This window comes from Neofelis nebulosa, chromosome 9 (assembly GCF_028018385.1).
Source record: "Neofelis nebulosa isolate mNeoNeb1 chromosome 9, mNeoNeb1.pri, whole genome shotgun sequence".
NCBI lineage: Eukaryota > Metazoa > Chordata > Mammalia > Carnivora > Felidae > Neofelis > Neofelis nebulosa.
This window is the reverse complement of record NC_080790.1, coordinates 130,048,967-130,076,667: the sequence shown is the minus strand read 5'-3', so window position 1 is coordinate 130,076,667 and position 27,701 is coordinate 130,048,967. Positions and strand designations below refer to the sequence as shown.

At 54.1% G+C, this 27,701-nt stretch overlaps 1 protein-coding gene and 1 long non-coding RNA gene across 4 annotated transcripts; one reads left to right on the top strand and one right to left on the bottom strand.

The window, feature by feature from the left end:
* Nucleotides 1-77: 77 nt before the first annotated feature.
* On the top strand, nucleotides 78-21,036 carry PEDS1 (plasmanylethanolamine desaturase 1). 3 transcript variants are annotated; one of them, XM_058685927.1, is made up of 6 exons: nucleotides 78-306; nucleotides 8,006-8,125; nucleotides 14,716-14,807; nucleotides 15,929-16,073; nucleotides 17,402-17,614; nucleotides 19,568-21,036. In XM_058685927.1, the coding sequence occupies exons 1-6, from the start codon at nucleotides 183-185 to the stop codon at nucleotides 19,687-19,689; spliced, it is 816 nt and encodes a 271-aa protein (XP_058541910.1). In that variant the 5' UTR covers nucleotides 78-182; the 3' UTR covers nucleotides 19,690-21,036. The 3 variants fall into 3 exon arrangements, with proteins under 3 accessions (XP_058541910.1, XP_058541911.1, XP_058541913.1); XM_058685928.1 differs by lacking the exon at nucleotides 78-306 and adding an exon at nucleotides 3,633-3,744; XM_058685930.1 differs by lacking the exon at nucleotides 78-306 and adding an exon at nucleotides 5,660-5,708.
* On the bottom strand, nucleotides 18,054-27,394 carry LOC131485921 (uncharacterized). Its single transcript, XR_009249078.1, has 3 exons — nucleotides 27,023-27,394; nucleotides 26,342-26,505; nucleotides 18,054-18,327 (listed from the first exon to the last, which is right to left on the bottom strand). It is a non-coding gene; the product is annotated as an uncharacterized LOC131485921 (long non-coding RNA).
* Between the last annotated feature and the right edge of the window lie 307 nt (nucleotides 27,395-27,701).

Here is a 27,701-nt window from a genome sequence, read left to right as displayed (position 1 = left end):
CATCGCGGCCCCGGCGCGGTCCCCGATTGGCTGTGACGCGCGGCCGGGCGAGGCCCCCGCCGGCGCCGCCGCCGCGCCCGGCGCTGGGCGGTCATTGGGCGGCGTGATCTCGCCGCGGTTCCGCGGCCCTGCCGCCGCCGCCGCCGCTAGCTGAGCGCACCGGGCGGGCCGGGCGAGTGGCCATGGCGGGCGCCGAGGACGGGCCCGGTCAGCAGCCGGAGCTCGATGAGGACGAGGCGGCGTATTGCCGGCGCTGGGGCGCGCAGCACGCCGGGGCCCGCGAACTGGCCGCGCTCTACTCTCCAGGTAGGACCTCCGGGCCCCCCTCCGGGCCTGCAGTCACTAGCCCGGGCTACGGACAGCGATCCCGGGTTCCCTAGATGGGAACCCCAGCCTCAGGCCCCGATGCAGAACTCCAGCCTCTGCTTCTGAACTTGCAAATAGCGCCCCCAAGTCCGGGGACCCCACCCCAGCGCCCCTTCCAAGATCAAGCCACAGCCCCAGCCACGGGGCTTTCTAGATGAACGTACAGTGCCTATATCAAGGAACTGCCACATCAGCTCCCCGGGCCGCATACAGAGCTCCCATCGCACCCCTCGATCCGGATCCTAGCCTCAGAGCACCCGAGGCTGCAAAGAGCGCCCCAAGACTTAGTAAGGACCCCCATCCCAGGACCCTGTCCAAGCCGGACGCAGCCCTTCAGCTGCATGCACTGCCCCCGGCCTCCTAAAAGTCACATCCCATTTCACGTTCCCTAGATCCGGAATGCACACACTAGGGCCCTAGTTGTGCCCCAGCCAGGGCCCTGGGCTGCAAACAGTGACCTCACCCCCCCCCCCCCCCCCCAAATCTGGGCACATCAGCCTCTCTGCTCTGAAACCTCAGCGCATGGGGTCCAGGCTTCCTAGCATCCCCTAGCCGCCCTTCCCCCAATCTCTGTTCTAGTTATAGCTTCAGTGGCCACAGACCACCCCGCTCCCCCCCCCCCCCACCTCCCACAGAGAGGGGCCTCAGCCCTCGCCTGTATTCCAGAATCCCAGGTGGTGAGGGCATGGCAAATCTTCCAGTTTCAGCCCCTCCCCTACGCAAGCCCCAAGTCCAGCCCTTGCTCCTTTTCCATTGCATATATTAGCCCCTTCCCTTTAGGACTTGGGGCTGGAGCCCTCCCTTTCCCCAAACCAGACCACAGTTTCCAGACCCTTGCCCCCGTTCAGCCCTCAGACCAAGGTCCCTGGCTCCTTCCTACTGTGCCTGCCACTTAAATGCTCCAGTGAGCACCAGCTCCCCCACCCTTCTCGGACTTCCAGAAGAGCCTGGGGAATCTCATTGCCTGGGCACTCTGTCCCCAGGGGTTAAGGAAGTGCCATCAACTCCAGAGTCAGGTGACCAGGAGCCGCAGGAGGCCCCTCCGCCTGAATGTCGCCATCACACCAAGCTTTGTTTGTCAAACATTCTGACATCTTTCCTTTTGCCAGGGGACAGCCACCACGCACAGCCCTTGCCTGGCGTGGGCATGGGTCCACTGCCACCTTTGGCTTCCTACTCTGACTGGCCTGGGTCTGCATACCAGTTCTGCCATCACTGGCTGTGTGACCTTGGGCCGTTGGCTTTCTTGTTGAGTCCTAGGTCACAGAGGCCTCTCTAGACTTGCAGTTCCATGCTCTGGGAGTGATTTTGTGGAACCTGACTTGGGCACCTGGTCCATGATGCCGCGGTTTCTTTAGCCTGTTCCTAGAGCACCTAGCCGATGGACTTGAAACCGCCTGTACGTCCTGGGACAGACTGGACGTGGCATCCTGGCTGCTTCTTTAGCTGTGTGACCTGGACCAAGCCACTTTCTCTCTCTGAGCCTCAGTTTCCTCACCTCTAAAAAACAGATACAAAGTAAAATTTATCTGCCCCTTGGTGTTTGGGGGAAGACAAAATGAGATCATCCACCTATTGTTTGGGTTTTTTTAAGTTTATTTATTTATTTTGAGAGAGAGAGAGAACAGGTTGGGGAGAGGGAGAGAGAGAGAAGCCCAGGCAGACTCTGCACTGTCAGCACAGAGCCCGACGCAGGGCTCAAACTCAGGAACTGTGAGATCATGACCCGAGCTGAAGTCAGATGCTCAACCGACTGAGCCACCCAGGCTCCCTGAGATCAAACTTTGAGCAGCACCTGGCTTGCAGTGGGCACTCCCTATTGCTAACCCAGTAGTCTAACCTTTCCTGTGAGTTTCGGAGTCAGCTGTCTCTCCTCTCTGGCCCTCAGACTCACCACGTGAGAATCGAGGGTAAGGATTTAAAGGCCTCCTCCTTTGGTGTCCAGCTCTCCCCACCTGAGTAAACCCTACCCACTTTCAACCAAATCATACCCAGGCATCCTGAGCTTCCCCAAGGGACTGCCGTTTCTCCATTCCACCATGATTGCATCTTTGTCTGGGTCTGATTTCCCCAAATGCCCTTCACCCTCTGAAGAACAGCCCCGGAGGGATCTGACGCTGCAGGCAGCCTCCTGGTGCCCCAAACCTTTCAGTCAAGGCCTTATCTCCTCCTGACCTGGAGCGGGGAGGAAGCCAGGCAGTGAGGAGCAGAGGAGTGAGAGACTGATCAGACTGGTTTCTCCAAATTTCATAGGCCTCCACCTCCCTGTCCCTTTCCTGCGTGGCTTGGGGGAAGGTACCTTGACGTCTCTGGACCTGACTTACAAAATGAGGGACCAGCCTCAACACATAGGGAGCATCTTTGTCCCAATCCCTGTTCTAGGCCCCAGGGGCAAAGCAGTGAACAAGACCGGGAAAAAAAAGGTGGCATTTTACTAAACCCAGTAAATAAGGAAAATAGCCCACTTGCCCAGTGGTGGCAAACATTATGGAGCAAATATAGAGCAGAAAAGGGGGAAGTGAAATATTGGGGGCAATAACATTTCAGAGAGGGAGCAGTTAAGACTTCACTGAGTGAGTAATACTTTGAACAGAGACCTGAAGATATTTGAGGAAGGATGGTCCAGATCAGGGACACAGCAAGTGCAAAGGCCCTGAGGTGGGAGCACTCCTGGAGTGTTTGTGGGACTGCATGGTAGGAGTCCCATGGGCTGGAGCAAAATGACCAAGGGGAGTGTAGGAGAAGCTTCTGGGTTCCAGGACTGAATTCTTGAGATTCCTGGGGCCAGAAGTGGATTGGTACTGTGACAGTCGGCAGCCATGAGAAGGCAGTTGACATAGCTGACATTCTTGAGCACTGGCTGTGCTGGACATTTTCTTCACATGCTCATTTCACACTTACTATAACCGTCTGGGGCACACCCTCAGTACTGACCCCATTTTTCAGGGGAGGAAACCGAGGACCCCATCACCTCCTCATCGCCCACCCCCTAAAGGTGTTCTTCCTAATGCTTGTCCTGCTTGGGATTAGGCTTGCATTTGCCCCTAGCAGAGGGCCAGGTCAGCAAGCCCGGGGACGGCTTGTTTGATTTGCCTGAAGTGCTGTCACTTCAGGGATACCCTGTCCCACTTGAAGACATTTCTGGAGGCTTAGCAAAGAGTAGGGACTTGCCCGGAGTCCCATAGCCCATTAGCAGCAGAACCAGAACACTGGTGGAAGAAGGGGGGTGTTCTAGGTTCCGTGTTCTTAATCTTCACTGTGGGAGTGAGCCAGCCCCGGGGTGGGTGTGCAGGAGGGGGACCAATGTTCCAGGTCAGTGGAACAGCATGCGTGCGGGGCCGCTGGCAGAGAGAGTGGGCCTAGTGTCCGCGGGGAGCTGTGAGTAGTCTAATCGAGGCGGCATTGGGTGGTGGGAGCAGCAGGGGCCAAGGAGGGAGGCAGCCTCAGCCGTACCCCGTGGGCCCCGAGGGTCTGGCCAGGGAGCTGAGGCCCGGGCCTGCGTTTCCCAGGAGCCCCCAGCACTCCGGGTTTGGGTTTTACGGCAGCAGCCTGCCCTGTGCTGGGATTTGTGAAGGACCTGGTGGGCTCGCAGGCCTCGTGGGCAAGCCCGCAGGTAAGGCAGGTGTCCAGCTTCCCGGCAGGTGCCAGCTGAAACCTGCCTATATGTGTGCCACTTCTCAGGTGCCCCGGGCTCCAGAGGTTGATCCTGAGGGGTCACTGGAGCCAGCCGTTCAAGCCACCCTGGCTAAGTACAGGTGCCTCTGGCCCTGGGGGACACAAGGGTCTCTTAGCTTAGGGTCAGGGGAAAGAGTCAGTCCCCCCACGTGGGCCTGACTGAAGCCAGAGACCTGGGGCCCTTTCCCTGGCCAGGCCTGGTCCCTGCCACCCTGGGCTGAGCTTTGTCTCTGTTTTCCTCTGTCTTGTTCTTTTTCTATTTGTTTGTCTCTCCCCTCTGGCCATGTTCTTTCTCTTTTTTTCTCTTTGTCTTCCCATAATCTCTCCGTGACTCTGTTTCTCTCTGTCATTTCTCTGTGTCTCTGATTCGTCTTCGGTCTCGTCTCTGTCTCTCTGTCCCTCTTCCTCTGCCTCTCTCTGGTCCCTCCCTGCCTTCTATCTCCTGTGAGGTCCAACGTCACCTCCCTGAGGCCAAGGGACATCTGAAGTGCAGATTATTCAGGGCTTCTCTGACTGAAACTACAAGAGTCGGGCCCGATGCCAAGCCCGTAGCTGCCGTGGCCTGCCCCCAGGAAAGCAAAGATGGCCGAGGCCTGGCGCCTGGCCTTCCCTGCCCCTCCAAGCCCTACAGCCACCACACATAGGCCCAGTCTCCTCCCCAGGCCAACAAGCATTCACTGCCGTAACTCAGCCCAGATCATGGACCCTGGCCAGGCCAGAGGCTGGCTCAGGAAAACAAGGCCCAGCTCTCTGCCAGAGGTGGCCCAAGCTCTCATGTCCTGAGCAGAGCCCTTCTCTCCCTGGGCCTCAGTCTGCCCATCTGTAAAGTGACACCACTTAGACCACCTGACCCTATAGGCCCTGCCAGGCTGACAGTCCAGTTTCTCCCTGTGAAAGACAGGGCAAGTGGTCCCCAGCCCACAGTGTATGGAAAGGGCTGGCTGAGCTCATGCTGACATTGTACCTGGCACATAGTAGGTGCTCAATGAAGACTGCTTTTATGATAGATGTACTTCTTATGAATCAAAGTTGAAGCACTTGGTCTGCGAAGGATCCAGATCCCAGAAGCCAAAGATAGATGGGGTCTAGAAGGGAAAATATTCAGACTTCAGGGACGTTCTCGAAGGCATGGGAAGAGAGCTGGGCTGTCTTTAGAACATCCAAGCTAACATGTCCCGTTGACAAGCTCAGGATCCAAACCCAGCTCCTCATTTTCACCCACTGAGCCTCAGTTTCCTCGTCTGGGAACTGAAATCACAGAGTTCCTTCCTGGAAGGACTGAGACTTGAACGAGAGAGAGACTGTCTCAGGCTCGATGCAGGTGACTGCAGGAAGCCACCCAGTGTGAGGCCACAGGGAGGGAAGGAGACTGGGCTGAACCAGGAACCCCTGCCCCATCTGACGGGAGCAGCCGCTGCTGCTCAGGCCTGTGGCTCCCAGAGCCTTGTGTTCTCAAGGGAAGCAGGAAATTAGGAGTTTTATACGATTTATTTTTTTAATGTAGCTAATTTTTTTTTCTTAACTGAGAGCTGAGTATGCTGCTCCCTGCAACATCCCTGATGTGGGCCACACCTGACCACCCCAGCTGTGCTAGGCCTCGGTGCGTATCAGCCACCGTTACTGTTATTTGATCATGTTGCTGTCCCTGCAGGCTGGGGGTCAGGCAGGTGGGTCGGCATTGAAGAATCATCTTCTCCTTACCCCTTCCACATGCCCCTCCGGACTTCTGCTTCTGAGTCCCAGGCCCTGGCCGCAAACAGGAACCAGAAAGGGGAAGGGCCAGCTGGGCCAGATGACAGTGACCCCAGGTAGGGGCTGCTGGGGCAACAGGGTCATGGGGCCCACGGGGAACAGTCCCTGACGAAGAAGTGGAATGCGAGGGGTTCTGGGCCCACTTCTGCTGCTGTGTGACTACCACTGGGGTCCTGCTCTCTCTGCACTTGAGTGTCCTCATCTGTACAAGTGAGGGCCAAGAGGATGCAACCCTGGGCGTGTTCCTTCTCACCTCTGACCCTCGGTCTTTTCACGGGGCAAGGGGAGGGCAGCTGTTCTGATTTTGGCCCAGGGCACAGTGTGCTGTGTGGTACATCCTGGGTAAGGCCCTTCTCTCTCTCTGAGGGAGAATGGAATGCCTAACAGGAGCAATGGAAGGTGCTTTGGTGACGAGCACCCAGAGACAAAGTCTGGCAGTTGTCCTCTAAGATGACGTATAGGAATTTGTTTATTTCACGGGCATTTATTGAGTGCCAACTGTGTGCCAGGGCCCTGGTGAGCCAGCCAGACATGGCCCTGGGCCTCCTGAATTCACACGTGGGTAGGGGAAGAGGGATGTCATTCGGGCAGTGACAGCCCCTCAGGATGGGCCCCATGTTGGAGGAGTCCGAGAGTCAGAGGAAGCATCATGGATAGCCTCCTGGAGGTGGAGGTTCTAGGTTGAGATCTGCAGGAGCATTGCCAGAGTCGCTCCAGGTGAGGAGAGCAGACACAGGAGGAAGCCTCTCTATCTGCCATGGCCCCCTTCAGTTGTTGACCGCTCACAGGGGCCTGCCTGGCCATAGGATCCGAGTCTGTAACTGACTAGCTTTGCGGCCTCTGCTACTTCTCGGGGCCACTCTGACCCTCAGGTCTCTCATCTGCAAAACGGCATCACCTCAGCAGGTACCTGGCATATAGCAACTGCTCGGTAGATGTTAAGCACTAATGATAAGAAAATTATTGTCGTTAAGGAGCTTCCATGCCCTTGGGACCAGCTGCCTGGGAAAATAATATCCCCAGGGGACCTGCAACACATTCTGTGTCACCCACGCGATGTTTTCGTTTCCTTTTATTCATTTATTTTTTACTTTAATTTACAATTACAAGAAAAGATTTTTGGTGGAGGAGCACATTCACGAATGTTAAGTTCCAAGAGGAATAAGTGGAAGCCAGTCTTGACTAGACAGTTTTTTTCTTTTCTTTTCACACATAAATGGCTGCTTTTTTGCGCTTACCAGTAGGCCCTGGACATCTTCCCTGTCCACATGTAGACAGCCGCCCAGACTTATTTTCTGGCTGCAGAGATGCCGTGGACCAAGTTAATTTGGCTGATCCCTCCGGTGTTGGACTGTTCAGACACCTCAGACGGAGCTGCAGTGAGTGAATCAGCTTGCCTGAGCTCACGTGCCTTTTAAAAACACGCGGCAGGAAGTTTAAAAAGAGTTCACGCACCGCTTCTGATTCCTGGCTTCCCTTGGGTGTTAGAAGTTCAGGCGTCCTGGGCCCACACTCCCACCTGGCAGTGGTCAGGCCGTTAGCGACCACCCCCCACGCCCACACTTGACAGAGGATCCATGGGCAGCCAGTATCCCACGGCCCCCACCCAGCCCACCTTGCTGCTCCGCGTCACCTGCCTGGTGGCTGGAGGGCTTGGGAGCACCTCCTCTTTCCTGTGTTGTGCTCCCAGACCCCCTGCTCCTGGCAGGAGCCCTGCACGTGGTAACCAAGGCCCATTTCTCCTAAATTCCTGACTCATTGGAGCCTTGCTGGATGGCAGTCGGGCAGGATCTGATCCTCTGGGATTAAAAGCCGCTGGTTATTACCTATAAAAGGGGATAGGTGATGCCGTGATGTCAGTTTGAAAAAGCTCATTAAAGCTCCCCCTGGGGCCTCCGGGGAGAGCCCACCAGGGCCCGGAGACAAGTTCTGGTCCTGTCTGCCAAAGAATTGGCCCTTCAAGGCAGGCTTCACGGGCCTGTACCTTGGGCAGACTCTCCCCCTACTCTGGCCTTCAGTGACATCATCTGTGAAATGGGTGGGCTGGGGCCCGTTCTTCGGGGCAGTCCCTAAGTTCAGCCTGTGGTTGGCACCGTAGACTCCCTGAGCTCTGAAGAGCTCCTACAGGGTTCAGCTCTGCCTGGCTTTGGTCCTCGATCCCTCGGCCTCCCCCACCCGCCCCACACTCACCTCTGGCCTCCTCTCCCTGCAGGCAAGCGCTTCCAGGAGTGGTGCTGTGTGATCTTGTGCTTCAGCCTCATTGCCCACAACTTGGTCCACCTTCTGCTGCTGGCCCGCTGGGAGCACACGCCCCTCGTCATGCTGGGTGTCAGTGAGTACCGATTGCCCCGCCGCCGGCCTCAGTTTCCCCAGGAGTCAGGGACCCACTCTGATGGCAGCTCGCATACATGTGTAATCGTGTGTGGCTGTGTGTGCTTGGGTGTGCACGCGCACTGTTGGACACACTCGTACCTCAGGGCCTTTGCACGTGCTGTTCCTCTGCCTGGAACTCTCTTCCTACAGACACCTACCTGGTTCACTTCCTCGTCCAGGTCTCACAGGTCACCTCCTCGGGGAGGCTCTCCCTGATTATCCCTCAAAAGTAACAGCCCTGCCATACACCGTCACCTCAGCACACTGTGTTGTCCAATACATTTATTTGTTTAGTATCTGTCTCCCTTCATTCAAATCTCGCTCCCTGAAAGTAGCGATTCTTGTGTGCTCACTGTTGGGTCCCCAGCCCCAAGTGCAAGGCCTGGCACATGGTAGGTAACTTGATAAATATTTATGGCATCAGGAGATGAATGAATGGGCAGGCTGTAACTTATAGCACATGCTGAGTGTTTCCCATTGGTCAGTCCTGCCCCATCCACAGCCTGGGAGGTGGATGCTACACTTGTCGTCATTTTCCACATGAGCAAACTGAGGCTCAGAGAAGGGCCCGTCCGGCATCACACCTCAAGCCAGAAGCACAATAGAGCTCTCCGTTCACCGTCTCCACTCCCAGGTCCTGAGCTGACTCCCTTCCTTCCTGCCTGCGCACCGGCCTCCCCTCTGCCCTTGAACTCAGGCGCTCATCCCCTCCCCTGCTCCGGGCTCCCAGGCTGAGGGGGGCGGCCGTGCCCTTGGTCCGTCCGCCCAGCCCTCCCTGCGTGTTCAGCTCCCACAATCTCATTAAAAGCACTCTGGCCGCCTAAGCCAATAGTGCTCAGGCTGGCTAATTGGGCCATCTGGGTCTGCGTTGGGGTGGGCACGTGGCGGGGGCGGGCCAGCTGGGGGAGAGGGAGTTAACCCTTCCGGTGCTGGGGAGCCTGGGCCCCGCCTCAGGAGCCACACCCGCCCCCCCCTTACCCAGGGGTGAGAGGGACCGTGCACCTGCAGCCTCTCTGCCTCAGAGCCCTACATTCAGGGGCAGGAATGTGGCCGGCGTGAGCCCTGATGCCCCCTCTGGGGGTGGCTGCATGCAGGCTCTGGGTTCAAGTCCCAGCTCTACGGCCTTGTGGCTGTGTTGCCTTGGGGCTAGGGTTGTTGCATCTCCGAGCCTTGTTCCCACACCTGTAAGTCGAGGCTGCTTGTGGCACCTGCCTCCTCGGGCTGTTGTGAGGGCCTCACACAGGTGTGTAGCTGCTGAGGGGCCAGCGACTGAACAGAGGTGGGAAGGAGACCCCACCCGACATAACCACTCGCGAGGGCTCAGACCACCGTGGTCTCTTTAGCCACGGATTCTTTCCCAAGTGTCCACTATGCACCACGCTGCACGTGGAGTACTTTCGACTCTCGGTGTCAAGCCAGTGCGGAGGTTGGGACCGCCGTCCCCTGAGAGGCCGGGCCACTTGCCGGCTGGCCCAGCAGAGTCCGGGATCACACATCCAGACGTGCCCAGCTCTAGAGCCACAGACTCCCCCAGCAGGGCCCGTAGGGCCTCCGGTTAGCACTGGGAGGAGAGTGTGTCTGAGCCCACGTCTGTGTTGTGTGACGCAGGAGGATGGGTGTCCCAGGCCGTCGCCACCTTCCTTCCCTGGTTGGGATCAGAGCCTCCAGGCCCTGGCTCGGGAGCGCTCTGGCCGTCCGGTCACCGAATGTGACACCAGCTCCCCCATCCCACGCCTTGGCCTCTGAGCTGATGAGAACAGACCATCTCCTGATAGCGGTGTTTGCACAGTCCCTAATTGATTTAAGTAGCCACCCTGATTTGTGTGTTAACGTGCAGGAGGCGAGGCACCGTGCCAGTCTGCAGAGCCCGCCTCTAGCCCAGCACTATCTCTCCAGAAGCCTGGTGCCCCTGGCAGGCCCTGGAAACCAGGGAAGGCGGAAACATGAAAAGGTGCCCAGTTGATAAACACAGACAGGTGATGCAATGCTGGGAAGCAAAACCGAGATAAGAGAATAGCCAGGGAAGAGTTGAGAGGTCAGGGAAGGCCTTTCTGGAAAAATGACATCCGCATGCAGACCTGAAGGAGGTGAGGGAGGAGGCCAGGCAGATATCTTGGGGAGGGGCGGCAGGGAACAGCAGGTGCAAAGTCCCAGAGGCTGGGATGTGCCCAGGGAACAGGCGGGAGGCCAGCGTGGCTGGGGAAAATTGGTCAAAGGAAAGGTGGTTGCTGGCTGCTGAGAGAGGCAGGGTGCAGATTGCGCAGTGCCTTGGTCTGGACTTGGGGTTTAATTCTGCAGGCCTTGCAGAGCCGCTGGGGAGTGTCCCGTAGGGAGCTGACATCAGCTGGGGCTGCAGGCGGGATGGATGGGGGCGGGGACGCTGGCCCACACCCGGTGAGGGCAGCGGCGGTGGTGCAAGATCCTCAAGTTCTCAGTGAGCTGCGCGAGGCGAGCGGCCAGAGCATCCTGTCACGCTGGCCGTGAGTGGTGACCCACGGGCTTTGATGGAAGGGATGGGGCTTCCATTGGCAGAGGCCCGAAGAGGCGGCTTGAGACGAGATGCTCGAGCCGCCTGCCTGAGAGCCAGGGCAAGGTGCCGAGCAGGAAGTTGGAAATCTGAGTCTGGAGTCCAGGAAGGCGGCTACAGATAGAAATCTGGGAGACCTCGCGGTAGAAGAGGTGTGTGAAGCCCAGAGGCCGGCGGAGAGCCCCCAGTGCTTCCATGCCGGGGGGGAGGAGGAAGAGCCAGCCGGGGCGGCCAGAGGGGCTGCAGAGGCCGGGAGGGGAGAGTGTCTCCAGAAGACTTGAGGCTCATCTGAGAGCAGCCGCTGAGCAGAGCCAGCAGGACGGGGCAGCGAGGGGACCACCGGATCTGGCCACATGGAGGTCGTTGGTGACCTTGACAGGGACAGCGTTGTCGTGAATGAAAGAGCGAACAAACGAACGGCCCTGGGAGCCTTGAGCTGTTAGCGGCACCCGGGGAAAATGGAGGAAAAGTGTGGGCGCCCATGAGTTGGCCCTTGAGGAGCTGAGTAAGAGTTTTCTGGCAGACAGAGCGGGGAGGGTGTTCCGGGCAAGGGAGCCCGGGGAGTGCAAAGACTGGTGATGAGGTCGGAGGGCCCACGGCCTCAGGTCAGGTGAGGAGTCTGTGCCGAACCATGGTAGAGCCGGGATGTCAGCAGGATCGCTTCTGTCCACCCTCGCGGTCTCCACACCAGGCCTTGAGGTGGGCAGCAGCTAAGAAGTCACAGCTGGGTAACCTGTGGCGAGGTGAAGGCCCCAAGGGACCCAAGGACTATCCCAAGGTCACCCGGTGAGTCAGGGTAGCCTGGGGTGACTCATCGCCTGTCCTGTACCCTGTGGTACCATGGGGTGCTAACCAGGCCAAAGCCGCCCTCACGGTGAGCCAGCTGTAGCCACTGCCCCTGCGCCAGGACAGAGAAGCTCTGTGTGCTTGCCTCTCCTGTCTCCACTAAAGCCCCCTGAGGCAGCAGGCCTGGAGGCCCAGAGTCACTGCTCTAGAAACCCCCACCCGCAGAGGCCTGGGGGTCACAGAGCCCAAGGAGCAAGTTGTTTCTTCTCGCCAAGAAATCGTTCCTGACATCTGTCCAAAGCACACATCCCTCCCTGCTCTGCAGCCTGAAAAGGCCAGGTCATTTGACAGATGATAAGACTGAGGCCTGGAGAGGGTGGTAACACCTAAACTACTAACTATAGCTACGTTTGGGAGTGCCTACCATGTCCCAGGGACTCACTTGACACGTATTAGCCCAGCTTATTAATCGATTGCACTTAAGTAAAGTTAAGTGCTGTTATTAATGTTCCCATTTCCCAGACCTGGACGTGAACACAGCATCATTGTGAATGGCCCTCACAGTAGTCCCTGGCCGCCGGTCAGCAGCCCTGACTGTCGTTACCCTCTGAGTCTCATTCCTCCTCTGGACTCTCCTCTGGAGAGTCGGGATGTGTTGGGGCCCAAAACTATGGACGTGAAATAAGATGATGCAGTTTTTCAGAAATAGACTTTATTTACTAGAACAAAAAAGAGTATAGAGAGTTCCCGTAGGCTCCATGCACCCAGTTCCCCCTGTTGTTAACATCTTATATTTTACATTAGTGTCATACATTTGTTACAATCAACATACCAATATGGATACATTATTACAAATTAAAGACCATGGTTTATTCAGATTTCTTTAGTTTCTACCTAATGTCCTTCTCCTGTGCCAGGGTCCTTTTGAGGATACCACTCACATTAGTTATCGGGTTCCTTTAGGCTCCCTGTGGCTATGACAGTGTCTCAGACTTTCCTTGTTTTGGGGGACCTTGACAGTTTTGAGGAGCCCTGATATTTCTTTAAAAAAATTTTTTTTTAATGTTTATTTTTGAGAGAGAGACAGAAAGACAGAGTGCGAGCAGGGGAGGGGCAGAGAGAGAGGGAGACAGAATCCGAAGCAGGCTCCAGGCTCCAAGCTGTCAGCACAGAGCCCGAGGCGGGGCTCGAACTCATGAACCGCAAGATCATGACCTGAGCCGAAGTCGGACGCTCAGCCGACGGAGCCCCCCAGGCGCCCCGAGCGCTGATGTTCCACAGGATGCCTCGCTACGGGAATTTGTCTCATGCTTTTCTTAGACCACGTTATATGTTTCTGGGAGGAGGAGCTGAGAGGCAAAGCACCATTTCCATCACATAGCCAGGGCATGTACTTGACCTTGACCACCTGGCCCGCGGAGTGTCAGGTTTCCCCACTCTGAAGTTACTCTCCTCCCGCTTCCCCACCGTATCCTCCCTGGAAGAAAGTCCCTGGGCACAGCCCGTACTTAAAGTATGAAGAGTTCTGTGTTCCAATAATGCATGTCTAACACCTTTGACATAGTGCCTGGCATAAAGGATGCACTCCATAAATGTTAACCACTGTCACAAACATTGTTTTTCTAATATTGTTTTTATTATTATCATTCTTTTCATCCGTAAGGATTAAATGCTTAGGATGATTGAGGAGATAAGATGTGTAACCGGCTTAGAACTGGCCTTGGTACAGTTTAGGGATTAAAAGAGATAAAACATTTAAGGTGCTGGGACAGGGCCTGGTACCTATAAGTGCTCAGTTAGTGTTGAGTAAAAATAAATAAATAAATAGCTAGCATTTTCATGAAGAAATGATGGCATATGTCCGCCTCCAGGTTTGGGTATGAATGTTCACAGCAGCCTGACTCCTAACAGCTTTATACTGATTAACTCAGGGAATATTTACTGAACCCCTAATAAGTGCCAGGGACTGGGAAGGAGACGGGAAATAGGAAATGCTGGAAGATGGGGGTGGTTATAATGTCAAACACTCAACGGATGTTTGAACAAAGACCTGGAGGGAGTGAAGGAGGGAACTGTGTTATACCCTGGGAAAGAATGTTTCGGGCGGAGGGAACAGTAAATGCAGAGAGAGACCCAGAGGCGTGTGAGGGGTGCAAGGGAAAGGGCGTAAGTAAGCCAGTAGGGTTGAGATGCAGCGAGCAGGGAGAGTGATGGGGGCAGCACTGGGATGTTACCTCGCCCAAGCAGTCAGCCACTCTGCCTCAGTTTCCCTGTGTGCAGGAGTGGTTGTGCATCCTGCTGTGTTAGATTGGGACCTCAAGGCAGGTTAAGAGCCCAGCTCTGCCACTTGCCCTCTTTGTGACCTCGGTCCAGTTAAACTTCTGTTCTCCAGGACTCTGTTTCCACCGCTGCAAAGGGGGAATAAGGAGGGTACCAGCTTCAGCCGGATTGTGAGAATCCACTGAGATCAAACACGTAAAGCGCTTGTCTGGCACTGAGGGTGCTCAATAAATGGCAGCCACTGTTTTTTGTAATCGTCATTCCCATCTATCTAAAGGAAACTGGGGCACAGAGAGGTTGAGTATCATGCCCAACGTCACACAGCTAGTGAGAGACAGCTGGGATTTCCTGATCTAACAGCTCTTAACCCCTATGTTATACCGAACCTTCAAGCAAGTGGATGGTGTTGGGGTCTTTGCAGGAACCCAGTCCAGTTCTGAACACACTGAGAACAAGGAAAAGGCTGCCAGAGGCCAAATTATCACATTTATTGTGATACAAGCTAGGTTGGGGAGGAAGGCATGGCTACTGCCTGCACCTGAGGGGATTCTGACGACAGACCCAAAAGCACATTTCCATCTATTCACTGGCAGCACTGGAGCAGAGTGGGGCTCCCTCTGTGGAGTGATTGGGGGTCAGAGAGAAGGGCCCAGTCAGCTCCTGATAGGGAAAAGTCAAGCTGATCTGTGCCTGCCCCCTTGATTCCCTCCAGACTCCCCAAACAAATGAGCCCCCACATATCCCTGGGCAGAGCAAGTAAAGGGACAGGAGTGCTCTACCTGAGACTCCATTCACAGGGAGGAAAACATCCCAAGTAGAGAAGAGATACCACCCCCCGTAACGAGTGAGCGGGCAAGCAAGCAAGTGAATGAATGCGGGACTCCCTGATTTGGGGCAAAGGGTGGGCAGGACTGTCGCCTGTCTGGTCCCCTACCTCACCCACCTCTTGTCCACAGTTGCAGGCGCTCTCATTGCTGACTTCTTGTCTGGCTTGGTGCACTGGGGAGCTGACACTTGGGGCTCCGTGGAGCTGCCCATCGTGGGGAAGGTGAGTATCTTGACCCAGCCCGTCTCCTGCAGAAGCAGGTTGGGCTGTCTGATGCGGGGTGAGCCCCCTTCCTCTCCGAGCTTCCCGTTTCCCTGTTGGAAAGGCAGAAGCCATCATTCCAGCCTGACCCCCTGCGTCTCCTCGAGGACCAGAACAGACTAGAAATCCTGGGATTTCTGGAATTTTCTGGAAGCAAAAGCATCAAGCATGGGATAGAGAGCTTTGAACCCCTTGAATTTGGGGACCACGGCTCATTCTCCTTTGCCAGCCCTGTTGCACCTCACCATTCGTCGTAGTTGAACTTTTACCTTGTGCCACACTGTTTGGGGTGTCCAATACACACAGCCTTAACCACACAAAGGTACTGGTTCGCATACCCGAAAATTTCAAGAGTAGACCCAAGACAGACCATGCTCTCATGACTCCGTCTCTCTCTGTGTCTGTCCCTGCTTTCCTCTCTGTTGGCTTCCCTGTCACATAGGCTTTCCCTACATCCTTCCAGCTCGGCCCCCTCAGTGGAAAGAGAACTCTCCTTTCCCACAGTTGCAGCCAAAGTCCCATAGCACGCTCCCACTGGCCCAGCTCAGGTCACGTGCCCATCCCTGTCACTGTGGCAGACAAGCCGGGATGCTCTGATTGGCCAGGCCAGGGTCACGTGCTCACCTTTAACTAGTTCGGCCCCATCGGAACAGTATGTACCGACAGAAGAGGAAGAGGGGGAGGCTGTTACCAGAAAGAGGGGCTTGGACACTGGGAAGAAATAGAGGGGTCTGCCTGCCACTGTGAGGGGTGTCCTCAACTGTATTAGAGTGGGGAAGAAGCGTGGAGGTGGTCTCCAACTCCCCTCACACCCCTGCTGGGGAGACTGAGGCCCAGAGTGGGGCAGTACCGTGCCGCGGTCCCCACCTAGTCATTTTGACTGCCTTCTGCTAGAGCAGCTTAGAGCAGGACCCTGAAGGTTGGGGGGGCTCTGTAGCAGTATGATGGGGGAGCGTTCTGGCATCCTGAAGGCAAGGAGGTAAGCCCGAGTCCAGCATGCGCAGCAAGTGGTGGAGAGAGGCCGGCCACCACAGGCTGACCGGTCGGACGTATCCCCTCTCCCACCCTCACCTCCACCCCAGGCTTTTATCCGACCCTTCCGCGAGCATCACATCGACCCCACAGCCATCACGCGACACGACTTCATCGAGACCAATGGGGACAACTGCCTGGTGACACTGCTGCCTCTGCTGAACATGGCCTACAAGTTCTGCACCCAGAGCCCGGGTGAGTGTGCCTGCCAGCTGCCAGGGGGCTATGGGGGCATGGTCCCCTCACTACCTTAAAAAACTTTCAGTTATCATCCTGTAAAATTGGCACATTTGACATAAAAATCTGTGCTTCCAGCTTCTCTTGAACAATCCAGTCCGGCCATCCTGGGCCCTCGTTCCCCTCTGGCTTCACTGGGAGGGAGCTGAGCTGCGGCCGCCCCCTTTACACAGTCCCCACTCCTCCCTGCTGTCCTACACCTGGACCAGCTTGCTACCCTGCATTACCTGCCTGGCCCTCAGGGCTTCTGGCTTGGCTGCCCTGGCTGAGTAGGGCCAACACGGTCAATGAACTCAGGAAGTTCTGAGTTCTGATCTTTGCCCTATGTTAAGGAGGGAACCTGTCCCAAAGCAAGTCATTTCACCTGTCAGAGCCTCAGTTACATCATCTGCCAGGTGGGCAGAAGGCGGGGGAGGGGAGGTTGAATACTCCCGCCAGGCCGCGTCTTGTCCTAACAACTTGATACGTCGCTGGTCCTTGGAGCAGCCCCTTGGTGGGTAGAGGTGTGGGTGTCTGTGGTGTGGTGCCATGGTGCCCGCTCAGATCCTCCCCACGTGTGCACCCATCCCCCAGTTGCCACGAGCGGCGGCTGCTAACGGCTCCCAGCTGTCCCTTCTGGGAACCGCCAGGGCAGGTCCTACGTCTCCTCTTGGGATAAGCCTAAAGCCAAACGTAAAGTGACGGGAAAAGCCAACAGAAGACCAGCCCTCTCACTTCTGGGTGGGACCAACTCTGTGGAGCCATTGACCCTCCAGAGCTGCCCCCAGGATCAGGCTGAGACAAGACTCCCCCAAACCCATCATTGTGTAGCTCACCCCCTGCTTTCCCCACTCCCTCAGATGATTTTCCGAACAGAAGATACCCTCCTCCCCCCCCCCCCACCCCCACCCCGTGAACCCTTGTCTCAGGCTCTGCCTTTGGGAACCTGGACAAAGACTTATTGCCGTGTTAGTGACGATGAAGTTGAGACTCAAAGAGGCAGAATCGCTGGCCCAAGCTCATGTAGCCAAGAAGTGTCAGAGCACGGACCTGAACCCAGCTCTGCCTGACTCCGGAGCCCACACCCGTAACTCTTTCTTGTGCTTCCTGCACGATCTGCCCACTGAGCAGAAGAGAAGCCTGAGGCCCAGAGGGGAGTCCGAACTTGCCTGAGACCATGGGGGAGGGTGGAAGGAGGCCAGGGAGCTGCCCAGGGGCGAGGAGCCAGGGCCAGGCCGGTGGTGGCCCTGCCCCCGTGACAGCCTCGACACCCTGTCCTTCCCCCCCCCCCCCCCCCCCCCCCGCAGAAGCGCTGGAGCACCTGTACCCCTGGGAGTGCTTCGTCTTCTGCCTGACCATCTTCGGCACGTTCACCAACCAGATCCACAAGTGGTCGCACACGTACTTCGGGCTGCCACGCTGGGTCACCCTCCTGCAGGACTGGCACGTGATCCTGCCACGCAAACACCATCGCATCCACCACGTGTCACCCCACGAGACCTACTTCTGCATCACCACAGGTGCGGCTCCAGGGTGGCGTGCAAGAGGCTGCCCTGCCCCCACCCCAGCTCTGCCTCTGTCCTCAGGGTTAGGAGGGCAGAGGTCACAGGAGGAGGTCATATCATCCTTGCCCTGCAGGAACATGCTCTTAGATTCATGGGCCAAGCGTAGGTGCTGAGGACACAGCAGCACGAGAGAGACCGCCTCCCCCACTCCCACCTCCTAGAGTCGTGATTTCAACCATCCATCCATCCATCCAGCAGATATTTGTTGAGCACCTACTATGTGCCAAGCGCCGTCCTGGGCTGAGGCTCCAGCACTGAAACAAACAGGCAAAGATCCCTGTCTCTATGGTATTCACATTCTAGTAGGGGACATTCCATTTAACCATGCTAACTGCTGGCAGGTGAGGAAAAGGAAATGGGGGACTTTACCCTTTAAATAAGGTGGTCAGTGCGCCGAGGAGACAGTTGAGCTGAGGGAGAAAATAACGCAGATCTGGAGGAAGAACAGAGGGTGTGAAGTCCCCGAAGGAGGAACACACAGGCCTGCTTGGTTTGAGGAACAGCGAGGAGGTCACTGTGGCTGGAGCAAAGGGCACTGGGGGCAGGGGGCAGGGGAGATGACAAATGCCCAGTCGTGAGGCGTGCCCTGGCGAAAACAAAGCAGGGTGAAGGGCAGAGAGGGAGTAGGGAGGCCGGAGTGTAGCTGTTCATAGTAGGCGGTCAGAAATCTGGAAGAAGAAAAAAAAAGCGTGGGAGGGCCCTGCAGCTAAATAATGACAGAACAGTTCAGGCAAAGGGAGTAGGAAGTACAAAGACCCTGAGGCAGGCGGGATCACGCCTGGTGAGACCAAGGAACAGGAAGGAAACCCACCTGCCATCAGTAGTTACAGGACCAGTACCAAAGAAGTGAGGTGAGTTGAGCAGGTTTTCTGGGGTCAGCTGGCATCTTTCAAGATTGAGGGTGTCTGAGGTGCTGTCAGCACCTTGAAGGCGAGTCAGGCTACAGCTTACGATCAGCTCTCCACTCTTCCGTGTGAATCTTTAGGAAGCAAGCCTCCCTGGATGTGCTTTGTTCTCACGCACAGCATGGGGCTGCAGCTGCCACCTTACATAGGACTGTCACGGGGCCAGGGCGTGAAGGGCGCTGTGGCAGATGTGAAGTGCTTGGCACATAATAAGTACTCGGTAAGTCACAGCTACTAGTCTCTGCGGGGAGAGCGGTGCGTTGTCTTTCTGGAGACAGAACTGAGAACCACAGAAAATATTCTTCGTACGTCTTAAGGTCATGTTCTTTGAGAGCAGGTGGAGGGGGTGGAATTGAGGCTGCCGAGATCAGTGAACTGCTCAGCCAAGCCTAGGATCGGGCCTGGTTTGGCCACTCGCTAACGGGGAGACTCCTCTCTGAGCCCGTCTTCTCATGTGGAAAATGGGAGTATCTACTATTTGGGTAGGAGGCTATCATACAGATGAAATAAGATGGGAAGTAATATTTACTGAACACCTTTGTGCCAGTCACCATCCCAGACACTCGGGATCAACAGAGGGAGAACAGAGTTCTGCTCTTTGGAGCAGATGCTGTGGTCGGGAGTTGGGGAGAAAAACCAACACAAGACAGGGAAGTGGCTACAGGTTATCATAAAGGATATAAAGAAACAGAAGAGGGTGATGTGGTCAAGGAAGGCTTCCTGGAAGAAGTGGCAGTGGAGCCCAGTGATAAGAAATGCTGCCACTGTGCCTGGCATATAGTAAGCACTCGGTAAGAGAGTGAACGAGTGAGGGGACAAAGGCATGTCTGAGCAGCCCTAAGCCCACTGGTGGGAGGTCCCCATCCCCTTGGTCAGCCCTTGTCCCCTGCCCTCTACAGACTCACTCCCTGTTGCTCCTGCCCCAGGCAAAGCCAACTTTGCTCCGTCTCCTCAACTGCTGCTCTCCCATTCAACGCCCTGGTGCCCTGTTTCCCCCCTGCAGGCTGGCTCAACTACCCTCTGGAGAAGATAGGCTTCTGGAGACGCCTAGAAGACCTCATCCAGGGCCTGACCGGCGAGAAGCCTCGGGCCGATGACATGAAATGGGCCCAGAAGATCAAATAACTACTCCGAGCCTGCCACCTTGTTGCCAACCCTCCCTAGCCCCCTAAACCGAAGCCATCTGCCAAATTCCAGCCTCCTCGTGCTGGCCCCTCCAGATGGAGAGGACGCCTCCTGGGCTGGGCCCGGGCACCCCCAGCCCACCCCTCGTGACACAGAATACTTGAGCCACTGATTTTTCATTTCCTTTTTTTCATTTTCTCTCCTCGGCCCCTCCCCAGCCACCTGAGCTGCTGTCTCCAAGCCTGACTCTGCAGCAAAAGGAGCCCCGCCCTGCCAGCCATTCCTTGGGTAGAGGAGAAGCTCACCCACTCCCTGCGCTCCTACAGCACCCCCCCCCCCTCACTGGGCAGCCCTTCGGCGTGGCTGGCGTTGGGGCCACTGAGTCGTCTTATCTGTCTCTCGTTTGTCCCCGGTGGTCTAGGAGCCCCCAGGCACACCTAAGTGTCCCCGGAGCATTTGCCCTGCCATGGCCCTGTGGACTGACCCCGAAGACCTGGGCGGGTGGACGGCCCCAGGCACCACCTTCAGCCTAGCCCGTCCACCCGAGAATGGCAAAGTGCAGCAAGGGTCCGAGGGCGGCCGGCCAGAAGAGGCAGGAATCCCCTGCCCAAGTCTGGAACCCCTTCTCCCCTGCCCGTCCCCCACCTGCCCGCGTGATTCCGGCCAGAGCTGATACTTCTAATCAGAGGATGTCTTCACAGAGTGCAGCCCCTGCAACGGGTCTTGGTCATTTGGAAGGGGACACGGTGTCCCCTCTGGCTAGGGGAATGTCAGAGAAGGAAGAATTGGGCTGTTTTGTTTTGGTTTTGTTTTTTTTTTTTTTTTAAAGGTGCTTGCTTGTTTAATGTAAATAATAGAAAGCCTTAATATCTTTTCTGTAACACGGAGTAATATTTTAATGTCACGTTTTGGATGTACATAATATATTTATAACAAAGCAGCAAGAGTCTACTTAACCTCGGCTGCCTCGTATTTCCTGGTTGGCTGGTGGGGGGGTGGTTAAGGATCCTGGAGAGTAAGACCCCACCTCTACCCCATTCCCAGCTCCCTTCCCCCAACTTTGGGCTCAGAATGGGGGTTTTTTCACCTGACACAGTGAATTAATGTCGCCATGTGCTCCAGACACGTTTGGAGGGGACCCATGATTGGGAGAGGATGGCCTTGCAGGAAGTCATGATGATCGAGTAATGAAGGCTGAGCCCTATTAGTGAATTCCCTCAGCAAATGTTATTGGCCTGGTGTGTGTCAGGCTCTGACCTGGACACTGGGACACAGCACTGAACAAACAGACAAGGACTTACCCTGGTGGAGTTGACCTCCTGAGAGACAATAAACATAAATAAATGCTTATGTACATTCAGATGGTGATTTGTAAAGAAAATCAAACAATACTGAATCACATTGGAAAAGCAGGGTGGGGCTGCTTCGGCAGCATTGGTCAGGGAGGGTCTGAGGAAGTGACATCCGGCCCGAGACCTATAGAAGACTGAGCCAACTAGGGGAAGAGGTGGCAGACGACGGAAAGTGCGAAGGCCCCGAGGCAGGGACAAGTTTGAGGTTTTTAGGAAACAGTGGGACTGGACTGGAGTGAACAAGGGGAAAGTGGAAGATATGGTTGGAAAAATCAGGACTTGTTATATGGAGCCTCACAAGCTGAGGAAGTTGGGAGACACCGGACGTTTCAGATAAATACCTTGTTCAGTTACTCATTGAACAAGTAATTACAAGGCACCTCCCATGTGCTAGGCACTGAGATTCAGTAGTGAACATTACAATCAATATGTAGCCTGAGCTTCATAGTTTCTGCAATATTAGCAAAAAAAAAGATGTTAGGGACACAGAAATTGTAAAATACTCTTCAGAGTGGTCACAGATAAAGCTTTTTTTAAATGTTTATTTATGAGAGAGAGAGAGCATGTGTAGGAGAGGGGCAGAGAGAGACAGAGACACAGAATCTGAAGCGGGCTCCAGGCTCCGAGCCGTCAGCACAGAGCCCGACGCGGGGCTCGAACTCACGGACCGTGAGATCGTGACCTGAGCCGAAGTTGGACGCTTGACCAGCTGAGCCACCCGGGCGCCCCAGATAAAGCTTTGCCCTGAAAGTATGCCCACCACTAGACTTGATTTGTGACTGTCCGAGGGGATCCCAAAAGGAAGGGGAATTAGAGTTCAATTCATTAATGACAAAATAGCTTAAGTAAAAATAGCTAAAATCATTTTTATTAACTCCTATAATAACTGAAAAGTTGAGTTAATAACTGACTTAAGGTTTGGCAGGACCCAAGGGCTCACATGATTCACCAGACCTTGGTCAACCTACTTCCGTTTTTCTCTTGAGTTGAGACTTGAGATTGGACCAGCTCTGCAATCTCAGTGGAAAAGTTTCCCCGCCCAGTGGCCGCAGCAGAAGCCCAGGCCAGGCTCCCACTGGGACAGATTGTGTCTTGTGGTTGTTCGTGGTTCTGATTGGCCAGGTTTGAAACAGGTTCACCGGGAATTGCAGGGATGGGAACAACACTTCCCAAGCCACAGGATGAGAGGAGGGAGATGGTTCCCAAAAGAAAAGGTAAGGTGTCATCAAAGGAGGTCTACAGTGGATGGGGCAGCCAGCCAAACTCTGGAGGGGTCAGATAAGCAGCCTTGGGGCTGCAAGAGTTGGGTTCCTGTTCACAAGCCCCGGTGGGGAGACTGTCCAGGCCTACCAACCTGTGTCAATTACCCTGGCACAGCAAAAGTACAGCCTAAGTCCAGAGAGGTGAACTGGCTTGCCCAAGACGGCACAGGTGCCAAGGCAGAGCCAGGCCTCACACACAGACTTGTCTTGCTGCTCCTGAATCCCAGGGACTGGGAAGACACCTTCAGAACCAGAAGGAGTGTCCGGTCTGATTGTGTTGGGTCATTTGTGAGATATGGGTGTTGCAAACAAGTGCCTGTGAGGGCTGGGCAGGGGGAAATGCTCATATCTGCTGAACACTTAACCACATGCCAGACTGCAGAGAGCTCCATACATCGGATCTGAGAAGTGAAGACACTTAGCCCCATTTGCAGATAAAGAAACTGAGGCACTGGGGTCATGTAACAGGCCCACGGTCACATAGCTAGCAGGTGGCAGGGCTGGAATCCGAGCCCTGATCTGACCCAGAGCCCCTGTGCTTTCACACCTGCCTGTAGCCCCAGTGGAGGGATGGAAGTGAGGAGGCAGGTGGCAAGTGAGAAATGAGTCGAGAAAATAGGATGAGAAAGAGCAGCTGACACAGAGGGCTGGGATGCCCTGGAGACATCAGGCCCAGAGAGCAGCTGCTGCTCACATCAGCCGATTAAAGAGGAGCCAGAAATCCAGATTTGTAAAGATGTTGGCTCCATTTTTTAAACATACAGTAGACAAGGGCACCAGGGTGGCTCAGCTGGTTAAGCCCTCAACCTCAGCTCAGGTCACGATCTCATGGCTGGTGAGTTCAAGCCCTGCATCGGGCTCTGTACTGACATCTCAGAGCCTGGAGCCTGCTTCTGCTTCTGTGTCTCCCTCTCCGTCTGCCCCTCGCCCACTTGCACTCTGTCTCTGTCTCTCTCAAAAATACATATTAAAAAAATATATACAGTAGGCAAAATAAAACAGGTGTAGGGGCTGACTTCTGCCCTCAGCTTCCCAGCTGGTGCGGGATGGCCTGCCTTTCGGTGGATTTGTGCTGCTATCTGGTGGCGGAGTGGGGCAGGTAGCAACGCAGGGCGAACGGATCCCCCTCTCTGCTGGCTGCTTCTTCCAGGGGATCTTCGAGGGGCACCTGTCCCCAACTTTACCCCGGCCCCCTTTTGATAAACCTAAAAAATTTCAAGCTACCCTTTAAACTATTTTTTAATAGGTAATGCATGCATAAGGTACAGACTAAGAATCAAACAGAAGGATCTAGAGCAGGGGTCCACTGATGGCCACCCGCGAGCCAAAGCTGGCCCACTTGTTATTCTATGGCCCCAGGAGCATTTTTTTTTAAGTGGCTGGGGGGCGAAAAAGAATATTTCCTAACACATCAAGTTCAAATTTCAGTGTGGCTGTAAAGTTTTACTGGCACGCAGCCACACCCATTCATTTGTACATTGCCTAATACAGCAGCAAAGTTGAGAGCCAAATGGCCCTCAAAACCTAAAATATTTACTTATGTGGCCCCTTACCAAAAAAAAAAAAAAAAATCTACCAACTCCTGGTCTAGAGTGAAGAGTAACGTGTTCCCACTCATGTTTTTCCAAGCCCTCAGTTTCCCTCCCCAGAAGCCATACTTCAACAAGTCCCTCGCAAATCCCTTGAACAGGCAGAGAGGCGTGCCCGGCCCCTGCTTTCACACGATCAGTAGAATATTATACACACAGTTCGGCACCTTACCTTTTTTCACTTAGCGTATTTGGGAGACAATGTTAGATCAATACTTCCTTCCTCTTTTTGACAGCTGTGTAGCATTCCAACTTCATATTGGACTTTCATGTTTTAACTCACCTTTTGTTGCACGTTGAGGTTGTTTCCAGTCTTGGGTAATACATGACTGCTGTTATGTGCAGGGGAGAACCTGAGTCTTTGCTCATCGGGGCCAGCAGACCCCTGAGGGGTTAATTCCTAGGAACCGAATGGTTGGGCCCCGGGTGTCTGTGTTACATTTGGATAGTTCAGGCCAAATTGCTTTCCAACTGCCCATCTAAACTCACAACTTTTGAGAGTGCCAGTTTCCCCACACCCTTGCCAACACAGTGTGTTATCAAGTGTTTTGTTCTTTGCCAATCTGATAGGTGGTTTTAATTTGCATTTCTCTTACTCTCTTTCATTGAATCCAAGAGATCATTGATTGTAAGATGCATCCTGATTCCACAGATGTGTGAATGTAATAATGTGCATCTCAGAATCATTGAAATATAGTATGTTGAATGACCGCGGGTATCTTACCTCATTTCCTTACTCTGTACATGTCCTTTTCCAATTTTTCTTGGGAGGCAGGGCAGTAGTGGTTAAGAGCTTGGGGTTCAAATCCAAGCTCTGCCACTTACAAGCTTGTAACTTTGGCCAAGTTACTAAACCTCTCTGTGCCTGTTTCCTCATCTGTAAGAAGAGATAACAACGGTACCTACCTTATAAGGTAGCTGTGAAGCTTAGATGAATTAATATATGCAAAATACTATGTTCCTGGAACGTAGTAAATGCTGCATAAATGTTGGCGATGATTAACATCTTTTCTTTTGGGCTATTTATCTTTTTCTTTCCACAATGAGTTGCAAGGGCTCTTTATAATGTAGGGAAACTCACCCATTGGTCCTACCCACCCCACCGCCCCAGACCTCTGGTTCTTGTTTATTTTTCCCTGACCACAAAAGTAACATGATACAAAATTCAGACATTACAGAAATGAACTGTATAAGAAGCAGCCAATGCAAACAACTCAGATGTCCATGGAGAGGAGTGAGTAGATAAATTGTAACATCCCCCATCCACCCACTCCCATCCCTTTTGGGTTTTACATACTTCAGCAACTTCATCAAATGTTAAATAAAACATTTTCATGTTATGCTTCAGACACACCCCAGAGGGACATCATTCCATGTATGTGCCATGAAATGTCATTAGCAAGTGTGTTTCCCACACCCACTCAATCTCAGACCCCCTCCCCAGGCATTCTACTCTCTGTCTTCTGGGTGCCCACGATTCTTCCTGTGAACAATTTGTCAGCTTTACATTCTGTAGTTTGTATTATAAAAGCTGTAGCAGGAGGTTGGGGAGTTTTTTCTTAACTATAAATTGGAAATAGGATCATAAAATTATATAATGTTATCTATAAGCTGGCTACTCCAAGTGCGGTCTGCGCATCCCCTAGGGGCTTGTTAGAAATGCAGCATTTCAGCACAACCCCCACCCCCAAACACACATACAGAATCAGAATCTGCATTTTAACAAGACTCCTAGTGATTTGTGTGCACATTAGCGTTTTGAAAAGTATTGCTCGGGGGGCACCTGGGTGGTGCAGTCAGTTAGGCATCTGACTTCGGCTCAGGTTGTGATCTCACAGTTTGTGAGTTTCTGTGCTGCCTGCTCAGAGCCTGGAGCCTGTTTGGGATCCTGTGTGTGTTCTCTCTCTCTGCTCCTCCCCTGCTTGTGCGCACTCTCTCTCTCAAAAATAAATAGACATTTAAAAAATATATTGTTCTAGGGGCGCCTGGGTGGCTCAGTCGGTTAAGTGGCCAACTTCGGCTCAGGTCATGGTCTCATGGTCCGTGAGTTCAAGCCCCGCGTCGGGCTCTGTGCTGACAGCTCAGAGCCTGGAGCCTGTTTCAGATTCTGTGTCTCCCTCTCTCTGACCCTCCCCTGTTCATGCTCTGTCTCTCCCTGTCTCAAAAATAAACAAAACGTTAAAAAAAATTAAAAAATAAAAAATATATTTTTCTAAAAAATAATACTGTAGGCTTCAGCAAGCATGCTGCATTTTTTACATTTTGAATATACTACTCATGCCTTTCACATCACACAGATTCCCAAACTGCCCAGATGTTTTCCCGCCTTGTTGAGAATAGTGTTTGACCGAACACTGGGGAACAGGCCACATGTGTCTCTTCACTGGAGCACTGTGCAGCCTCCTGTACCTACCAGGTATGCTTTTGACTGTAAATAGCGAAAACCTACCTCTAAGAGCAGCTTCAGCAATAAAGACACTGATCTCACATCTTACGAAATCTTAAGAAACCTGTAGGTAGACAGCCCCGGGATTCCTTCAGCAGCCCAACCACATCATCCGAGGTCCTAGCGCTTGCCATCTTCCTGTGCCAGCACCTTCTTTCTCTGTACACCTGTAATGTACCACAGACTTTGTGGCCTCTTGATTGCCACAGCCCCAACCATCAAAAAAACCTCCTTTTATAGGAAGGAGGAAAAGGGACAAAAAGAAGCTTTCTCCTCAGTTATTCTTAAGGGAGGGAAACTTTGCAAACACGTCCCCTCCTCAACTCATTGGTGGGAAAGAACTAGGTGACCCGCGCACCCTGGGACCAATCACTGGCAAAAGGAAATGGCTGTGCCAGTGATTAGCTTGGATTCACACCTGGAACCGGACCTTTAGCCTCCTAAACAAAACCAGCTATGTGGGCACGAAAGGACATGGTGACTGAACGCAGTCAACGGTGTCCAACACACCCCCCCTCTGGCTCCCCGCCTCCAACCTGGCTGCCGCCCCCATTCAATCTCCTCAAGGCCGCCAGGCTGCAATTGGTCAAAAATGCAACCCCGCCCACGCTTTCCCCCCGAATCTCCCAAGCTCCCCGGAGGAAACGGCAGGTCCCCCAGGGTTCAGAGAACTGAATTCCAAACCTGATTTTATTCCTTCCTTGTTGTGGGATCCTGGGAAAGCATTCCTACGCTTCTGAGCCTCAGTTTCCTTATCTGACAAATAGAGATGATAAAAGCTTCTTTGCAAGCGTCATTGAGGATTAATAAGAAAAATAATAGCTAATACTTATACGGCACTCGCTCTGTGTCAAGGCCTTCTCTAAATTCTTTAGTTCCATTAACCATTTTAATCTTCCCAACAATCCGATAAACAGGACTCTTGTCCTGTAAACAGCTACCAGCTCCAGCGCAAGGCGGAGATGAGGCGCAGGCACCCGCCGAATCCGGCTCGGGGGACTGGCTGTGACTTCCGAGAGAGGGGATGGAGCTTCTCGGAGGGAGCTTCAGCGCCGAGGACCACAACTCCCGGCAGGCTCCGCGACGCCGCTGAACTACAATACCCAGCATGCCCCGGGCCGTCAGGTTTAACCTATTCCTCCTGCAAGGTGTTCCGCACCGGAATTTGCTCTGCTGTGAATTTTGCTTGCCAGAAATTCCCCTAGAGAACCAAGGAATCTATGCGAGTAAACGTTTGGGAGCATCGTGGATAAATGGCTTGCGTCAGCTCTGAGTCTGTTTTCTCATCTCTAAAATGGGGATGTCCCTAGAATTTGCCGCATCCAGTTGCTGAAAGGATTAAAAACTGGAAATGACGGCTTGG